Source organism: Bidens hawaiensis, unplaced genomic scaffold (assembly GCF_021521415.1).
Source record: "Bidens hawaiensis isolate Kalapana, Puna unplaced genomic scaffold, B.hawaiensis_p1.1 tig00066137_1, whole genome shotgun sequence".
Classification (NCBI taxonomy): domain Eukaryota; kingdom Viridiplantae; phylum Streptophyta; class Magnoliopsida; order Asterales; family Asteraceae; genus Bidens; species Bidens hawaiensis.
The window spans coordinates 4,426-13,793 of record NW_027501772.1 but is presented as its reverse complement, the minus strand read 5'-3'; the positions used below and the strand labels follow the sequence as shown (position 1 = coordinate 13,793).

The 9,368-nt window shown below is 37.0% G+C and overlaps 1 protein-coding gene across 1 annotated transcript; it reads right to left on the bottom strand.

Annotated features, from left to right (window-relative positions):
- Positions 1 to 2,582: 2,582 nt before the first annotated feature.
- Positions 2,583 to 3,302, bottom strand: LOC143604670 (uncharacterized). Its single transcript, XM_077081074.1, has one exon. The coding sequence runs from the start codon at positions 3,300 to 3,302 to the stop codon at positions 2,583 to 2,585; it is 720 nt and encodes a 239-aa protein (XP_076937189.1).
- Between the last annotated feature and the right edge of the window lie 6,066 nt (positions 3,303 to 9,368).

Here is a 9,368-nt window from a genome sequence, read left to right as displayed (position 1 = left end):
GCAACGGATAACTAATGACATGCAATGGGTGATAGTTGTATCCCCTCAGTAAAGACACCTGGAAGACGTTATTGACGTGAGAAAGTTGGGCGGTAGTGCTATTCGGTAAGAAACTTCTTCAAATCTTTCAAGAATTTCAAATGGACCGATATAACGAGGGTTGAGCTTCCCTTTTATTCCAAATCTTCGAACGCCACGACAAGGTGAAACTTTTAAGAACACATGGTCCCCGACTTGGAATTCAAGAGTCCGACGATGTCGATCTACGTAACTCTTCTGTCTGCTCTGCGCTTCTTTTAACTTTTCTCGGGAAATAGCAACTCTTTCATTCGTGATTCGTACCAACTCGGGCCCTTCAATTACTTTCTCTCCCACCTTATTCCAGCATACCGGCGCCCTACATTTCCGATCATACAATAGCTCGAAAGGGGCCATGCCAATGCTTGCTTGCCAACTATTATTGTAGGCAAACTCAATAAGGCATAAATATTCATCCCAGTTTCCTGTCCACTCCAGTGCACAAGCCCTTAGCATGTCTTCCAGGGTCTGAATTGTATGTTCTGATTGTCCATCTGTTTGTGGATGAAAAGCAGTACTGAATTTCAATCTTATACCCCATGCAGCTTGAAAGCCTTTCCAGAATCGAGACGTGAACCTTGGATCTCTATCAGATACAATAGAGGCTGAAGTACCGTGCAACCGTATAATCTCTTGCAAAAACACCTCGGATAACTTGCTGATGGAATACCCTAGTTGTATTGGCAAAAAGTGAGCCGACTTGGACAATCTGTCCACAACTACCCATATAGTATCGTTCTTTTTAAAGGTTTTAGGCAAACCAGTAACGAAATCCATTGATATTTCGTCCTATTTCCATACCGGAATATCTAATGGTTGCAAGAGTCCGCTAGCTCGCTGGTGCCCAATCTTCACTTGCTAGCATGTGAGGCACCTACTCACATATCTAGCGACGTCCTCTTTCATAGCACTCACCAAAAATTTTGACGTAGATCATGATACATCTTTGTAGATCCTGGGTGGATAGAAAATGGTGAACTGTGTGCTTCGGCTAATAGTGACTCGCGGAGCGTAGGATCAATGGGTACACACAACCTTTTACCACACCATATTACTCCATGCTCATCCATATGAAACTCTTACTGCTTTCCGACCTCAATGTTCTGTGATATCGCCCATAATTCTCCATCATCCTTCTGGGCCTCTTTAATTCACGAGATGAGGTCAGGCTCGATCTGCATTTTTGCCAGTTAACCATCAGATTTACCAAACTGAAGGCCAATGCCCCTCTTATCTAGGTCAGATATGATATGAGGTTGAATCTGTAGGCAAGATACAGGTCCAAAATTCTTTCGGCTTAAAGCGTCAGCTACTACATTAGCTTTACCCGGGTGGTACTGAATATTCGCATCATAATATTTCAAAAGTTCCAGCCACCTCCTTTGCCTCATATTTAGCTCTTTCTGCGTAAATATATACTTGACTCTTTTGTGGTCAGTGAATATGTCACATGTCTCTCCATACAAGTAGTGACACCATATTTTTAACGCAAAAACAACCGCGGCTAACTCCAAGTCATGCGTCGGGTAATAACTTCATAAGGCTTCAACTGACGCGAGGCATAAGCGATGACCTTTCCGTGCTGCATTAATACAGAACCTAGGCCTTTTTTTGAAGCATCACTATAGATTTGGTAACCACTTGAGCTTGATGGATGAATGAGTACTGGAGCAGTAATAAGTGTTTTCTTTTAATTCTTCAAAACTCTTCTCTCGCTCTTCATTCCCATAAAACTTCACACCCTTCCTCAATAGTTGCGTAAGAGGCAAGGCAATGACAGAAAATCCCTCTACGAACCTCCGGTAGTAGCCAGCTAATCCCAAGAAACTTCGAACTTCAGTCGCAGAGGTAGGTCTAGGCCATTTTGTAATTGCCTCAATTTTAGCAGGATCCATTTTGATTCCATCTGCCGATACAATGTGACCTAGGAAGGCTACTTGATTGAGCTAAAAGTCACATTTTAAAAACTACGCATACAACCTTTTCTGTCGCAAGGTTTCAAGCACTTTTCGCAGGTGATCTTCGTGTTCATCCCTACTCTTGGAATACACCAAGATGTCATCGATAAAAACAATGACAAATTTATCCAAGAATTCGTGAAAAACATGATTCATTAAATCCATAAAGACTACAGGGGCATTGGTTTGCCCAAAAGGCATAACCAAGAACTCGTAATTGCCATAGCGCGTACGAAAGGCAATCTTAGGAACATCCTCCTCCCGAATCTTTAGTTGGTGATAACCAGATCTCAAGTCTATTTTCGAGAAGAACTTAGCGCCTTGGAGTTGATCAAAAAGGTCGTCTATGCAAGGTAGAGGATACCAATTGCGAATGGTGATTTTATTAAGCTCTCGGTAGTCAATGCACAGCCGCATACTGCCATCCTTTTTCTTTACAAATAAGACCGGTGCACCCCAAGGTGAGACGCTTGGTCTTATAAATCCCCACTCCAACAATTCCTGCAATTGCTCCTTCAGCTCTTTTAGTTCCAACGGAGCCATACGTTACGGTGCCTTAGAGATAGGCTCAGCGCCAGGGACCAAATCAATAGTAAATTCTATCTCATGGTCCGGTGGTAGTCCCGGTAATTCATCCGGAAAGACATCAGGATACTCACGAACAACATGATAACTGTCGATCCTAACTTCGCCAGCTGTCGTATCCTTGACTGACGCTAAAAATCCAGCGCAGCCATGCGATATCAACTTTTGAGCTTTGAGTGCTGAGATAATCTTAAGAGACTTATGGGGTTGGAACCTCTGATACACCAAATCTGGATGATGAGAATCACCGAAAAAGACTCGCCGCAAGTGACAATCAATAGTTACACGATGTCGAGATAACCAATCCATTCCGAGGATAACATCAAAGTCTCCCATTTGCATGGGTAAAAGATCCGCTTTACGCTCAATAGAATCAATATGAATATGACAGTCTCTATATATATGGGAAATTATGATCGAGCTACCCATAGGAGTGGATATAGAAAGAGTATATTCTAACGGGGAAGGTTCAACCAACAGGTGTTTAGTGAATAAGTTAGAAATTATAGAATGGGTCGCCCCTGTATCAAACAACACATATATATCACGTTCACCGAGTTGGAGAGTTCCGGAAATAGTACCTGGGGCACTAGCAGCTTCTGCAGTAGTAAGCGTGAAAACTCTTTCTCTAGTATTTGATGGCGCAACATTTCCTCCGGTGGTATTCTTGGTATCCGGCATCGGGCAATTTTTAATTACATACCCAGTCTGGCCACATCTAAAGCGACAAGCACCCCAATGTTTCTTGCCACAAGTGTTGCATGAAGGCATAGCAGACTGGTTGGAGTTTCCATGTTGATGAGGTTGTGCTCTAGTAGGTCCTTGATACAGCTGAATTTGATTCTGGGCAGGTCTCGGGTTTGGGGGTCTAGGCTACCATGGTTTTATCTAGTTATCGGGATTTCTTTTCGGTTGAACTCTGCGATCTTGATATTGTGGTGTGGAAGATGGTTGGCCGGTAGTCTGGGTGCGTAGCCCATCCCTATCCATCTTCTTGCTTTCCCCTGCTCGAGATAGGAATTCTTTTCTCTCAAATTCAAAAGTCTTGATTGCGTCAGTAACCTCTGTAAGATCTTTGAACTTCATAAACATGATCGACTTTCGGACTCGATCACACACTACCCATTTACACTTTTCTGCTTGAACTTCGGGTGTTCCTGCCGCATCCCCAACGATACTAGCCAACCTCGCAAAGCGAGCAACAAACTCTGACGCCGGTTCATCATTCCCTTGCCGAATAACAGCGTAGTCCCTGACATAGGCTTCTCTATCAGCCATGGAGAAATACTTGTCATAAAAGATTCTTCTAAAATCTGCCCAATGAAGGGTAGCCGCATAAGCATCTCCTCCTTTAGCATGCTTGAGTCCTTCCCACCAAGCATGTGTGTCATCCTCTAATTTGTAGGCAGCCAATCTAACTTTATACTGATTCTCAACTCCCAACACTTCAAAGATCTTCTCGATATGGGCTATCCAATTTCTGGCCTCGATTGGAGTAGTTGCGTGACTAAAGGATCTTGGCTTTTGCTTTTTAAACCACTGCAGCCATACGGGGATGTCCTCAATAGTGTTATGTGTCGTATTCTCATCTATCGTAGCTCCAGAATTATGATTTCGATTAGTAGGTCCTTCAGGACGAGTTTGTTGAATAACTGCCTCCACGGTTTGAGCGACTAGGTTAGGAAGTAACCCGGCCAAAGCATAGTTGATAGCTATAACTATGTTCGGATCGACAGGAGTCTCATTTGAAGCAGAATCGGTGTTAACACGATTAGCCCTGCCACCGGTTCTACGAGTTTGACGACGAGGAGACATCTAAATAAATGATACAAGAATTAGAATATAAGGATAATATTGAGTATAAAGGATATTTAATTTGATGGAATCCTAACCCAGGCGACTACCCAATCCTCACGTTACCTAATTACTAATGTTCAAGTTTTCTACAGAAAAGAGCCAGTGCTCTGATACCATAACTGTAACACCCCACCCCACATAGGGTTGACGTGTCACTAATCATAGTATTCAAAACATAAGACATCATTCCACTATCAAATGTTTAAAGTATAGAGCCCTAGGGTTAATTATTCATTACATATTATATAATTGCCAAATCTAGCTGAACTAGAGTATGCTACAAAAATGGCTAGCATTTTATATTCAAATCCTATAGCTCAATTCTTTCTCTCTCTCTCTCTCTTCATATCCCACCCGGAGTAACCTGTGAACCTGCTATTAAAAAAAATTACAGAATGAGCCGAATGCCCAGTACGGATAAAAGGCTAAAGTAAAATACTAACAATTATCAAGTAAGTAAAAGATTAACAATAATTAAGTAAAAATAAAATTTATCTATAACAATATTAAAATATAATATGTCATGATGTAAAATGATACGATACAAGTATGCAAGCCAATAAAGTAAATCGTATCATATGGATGATACCCACGAGCCGAAACATATTACAACGGTGAGCTACATAGGTTGCAAACTATGTACCCAATAGTGCGATGGTGGGTGTAGGCATACACCTACCATCCACAAATATCAAATACATATAAACCTAGAATCGACCCATACGCCTCCTAATAGCTATGGGCCACACTTGCCCTGAAGAGACGCCGTGCATGAACTAATCTCTCCGTCACGGAAGGAGCACACAACATCGATGCCACAATGTTGTGCCTGTGGGACACTCCACAGGAAGCGTAGAACTCAGGGTACCAGAGTATAAGCAAAAACAAGTAACACGCTCAAAGTAAAAACAATGCCAACAAATATCTATACCGTGTAATAAGTAAGGAACATGCGATACTGAGTACAAACTTGGAAATTTATCGCATGCATAATATCGAACCAAATTTTGAGTCCAAACAACCATAGCCGGATCTTGAAGCAAAATAAATTAGATCCGATTAATAATCCAAAAACGTTTAGGAGTTCCAAAAGAAAGAATCATCAACGGGGTTTTAACAATTGAGCACGATAATAACAAGTGGAGGGGTAAGAAGCCGTACCTTGAAAGATGATCCACTATGATGTAAGACTTGTTATTTTCAGGGGGTGGGGGGTTATTATGCTAACCTACAAGTAGTTTATGCTTGATTAGATTTATATTTATATATATATATATATTTATATTTAACGTTTCGACTATAAATATTAATTAGCTTTCCAGTGACATAAGTTATTAAACATAAACATGATATCATTAATAATATGGTTTCCATTATTTAGTTCAAGTGTTAAATTATTATTCATGATAGTTTAGAATAAGGTATTAAAAGAAAACAAGCTTTGTTGTCAATTTTACTTCAATTTAACATCATGGTTTTTATATAGTTTAAAAAGTTACAAAAGATTGTTCATTATTAAATGTCATTTAGTTGGGTATGTCTTATATAGTTTTTATACATTAATTTATTTATGTGGTATATATAGAATTTGAATTTGCTTAGTGATGCTCTTCATTATTTTAAACATATAATTATTTTATGCATATAATATTATAAGATGCCAATACTTAACGTTAACAAGAATAAACATAGATTTATTGTTAGACTTTTGATAAAATATGTGCATGGTACAATAATTCAAGAGATGCTATGGGTAAAAAAAATGACTCTGGTTGAAAGTGTTAAGGGTAGAAGAATAGGTGTTTTATATTAAACAATTTGAAAACAAGAACATAAAAATTTTCTTTTCATTAATTATCAATAATTTTACTACAGAGCTTTGAAACAAAGGAAAATCTAGCATGCATCGTCTTCATCCTTTTTGTTTCAGAATTTAGGAAAAGTGAGTCGGTTCATCAGTAAAAACTATCAAGTATAAACGCATCACACGAATCTGTTTAGTGGGTATGTTACTCGATCGCAGCGGTAGATCTGAAAGAAAACGGCGGGTTGCTGGAAGTGATCCGATAACTACGGTTGGGAGTTTCTATGGTGCTTCTAACGGGGTTTTCGGCTTTGAGTTTACGCTGTTGTTTTTGCTAACATGAAACCTTGATGTTTGCCTGAGTATTTAAAAGAAAGCAGAGTGTGGAGGGAGGGAGAGAGAAAGGATGAGTGAGAGTTAGATGAGAGGTTCATTGGGTTTTGATCTAGATTTATAGGAGTTGTGACTTGGTTGTTGATAAGCTTGTCGGAGATGGCGGCGGTTGCAGGTGGGCGCCGGAGTGCAGGTGGGTGGCGGAATGCAGCGGCTGCGTGCGGCGTTTGCAGTGCTCCACCACTGTTCAATTTTCTTGCTGCATGCATCTGTGGAGTATTTAATGGGCTACATTTCTTTTGTCCCATGCTAGATATATTTTCATATAATAATTCCTAATTTGTTTTGTTTTTTTTTTCCTTTTCTTTACTTGATTCCTTATTTAATAATATCATATATTTGCTTAATTTATTCACAAAAGTTTCAACCCATATCCAATCATGTTACGTTTCTTTCTTTCTTTTTTTTTTCTCTTTTCTTTATGTATTATTATTATTATTATTATTATTATTATTATTATAAACGTATATAGATATTCATTGTTTATGTTTTGTATATTAACATTATTTCATTTTATTTTAATGCTATATAAATATTTGTATTATTATTATTATTATGTGATGGATTTTTATTTTTATATATATCATGTTCTAGATATTTCATGCAACGTCGAATTTATTATTGAATTGAGTTTTTTTTAGGTTTAAACCGTTATTAATCAGATCCTATATATGTTAATGAACTCCATTCTATCCAATACAGTTCACAAAAAAGCACGAGCTGAAACTATTTTTGTTCTCTGTGTTTTCGGACTTTATCCTGAGAAATTCATGATAGGACAGTGTGGAGTACTTGGAAGTTATGTCTTGCATAATTTCCTAAATGCTTGTATCCATCATTTGTAGCTTTTTTTCATTGAAAAACATCAACATGTTCCCAATTAAAGCATTTGAGCATGGTCATCTTTTTTATGAAACCCATGCTAGTCAAAGTGCACCTTCTCTCTCTCTCTCTCTCTCTCTCTCTCTCTCACTACACACCCAGATGTATGGAAAATTGAGGCTGGCTGACTTCATTTGTAAAGTTGAAGCTCTAGATAGCCAACTTCTAAAGCTCTCCCTTTTATTGAAGCTCTAGAAAACGAAACCCCTAAAATTTTACGTGTCGTGATGTGGTCGCTCCCTCTTTTATGAAAGCTACCTGATTGTCTGATTTTTAAATGGAAGCATCTTATTGATTTAACCCAAATTCATGGGTATGGATCTTACCAAAACCAGATAGCTTTTAAACGGTTTATAACATCTCATTAAATTAAAAATTAATCTTACCAATTATTTGATATGAAAATCCTATAAAATAAGGATATACTAAAATTTAATATCCAATTCAAAAAGAAAAAGATATTATTTATAATTAATAAACAATTTTATAGTAAAAAACATAAGCGGGTCATGGGTCACCAAATCCAGATAGCTTTTAAACGGCTTATAACATATAATTTATTTATAAAACTCTTTCATCATTAAACCCTAAGTATATTATTAACTTTCTTACAATAAAGAAAATTAAAATCCAAAAAAGAAATATTAAAAAACGAAAAATGTAAAACAACCATTCTCTCAATCCATCAGATTGCTTTATTTGTAAATGAAGGTTTCTCACGCATTTGACCCGAATCCACGGGTAAAGGTCTTACCAAACCCAGATAGCTCTTAAACGGGTTATAACATCTCATTATATTAAAAATTAATCTCATAAAATATTTGATATGAAAATCCTATAAAATAGGGATATACTAAAAATTAATATCCTATTTTATTTAACAAAAAGATATTATTTATTATTAAGAAACAATTTTGTAATAAAGAAAATAAACGGGTAATGGGTATCACCAAACCCAGATAAATTTTAAACCGGATTGTAACATATCATTTATTTGTGAAACCATTTTATCATCAAACCTCAAGTATATTGATTATTAACTTTCTTATCATAAATAAAATTAAAATCCAAATATACATATATAAATATTAAAAACGAATAATGTAAAACAACCCCGTAATACGGGGATAAAATCTAGTGTGTGTGTATATATATATATGACATTAGATTTCAAATGAGAACCCCTTAGAGTTTTAAAAACTCGAAAGAACTCAGTGTAACGATTTTTTTTTCGAATTTTTTACACATGCGTAATATATGTAGGTTACATATACGTAAAAAAATTACAGAGTTTTTTACGCACCGAGTCGACTTTTTACACATATGTAACAGATGTAAAAGTTAGTGTAACCACTTACATCTTTATTCTCTCTCCTACTTTGATTTTTTTGTCAGATTTAATCTCAAACACATATTCCATTTAATTAAATGTGTGGCATATAATGGAGTTTTTAAGTTCTTAAAACTCAACATGATTCTCAAAAGATCCCTCCCCTATATATACAGGGGCGGCCCAAATGTATTACCAAGTAAGGCTAGGGCTTTAGGCCCCATAAATTTTAAGGCACCAGTTTTAAAAAAAAAGTTAACTACAATTTATATAAGAGTTAATTTGATTCTATTGCCAAACAACATAGGCGTGCACCGCTGGTAAAGTAATTCGTGCGTAGGCTGACTGGCTAGGGTTCGAAGCCCATTCCCTTCAGTATTTCAGTTTTTGGATATTACTCTAATATTCTATAGTGTTTAGTGTTACATTTATATTTTATTAATTTTCTCTCGTTACGATTAATTCAATATTTTTTCTAGTA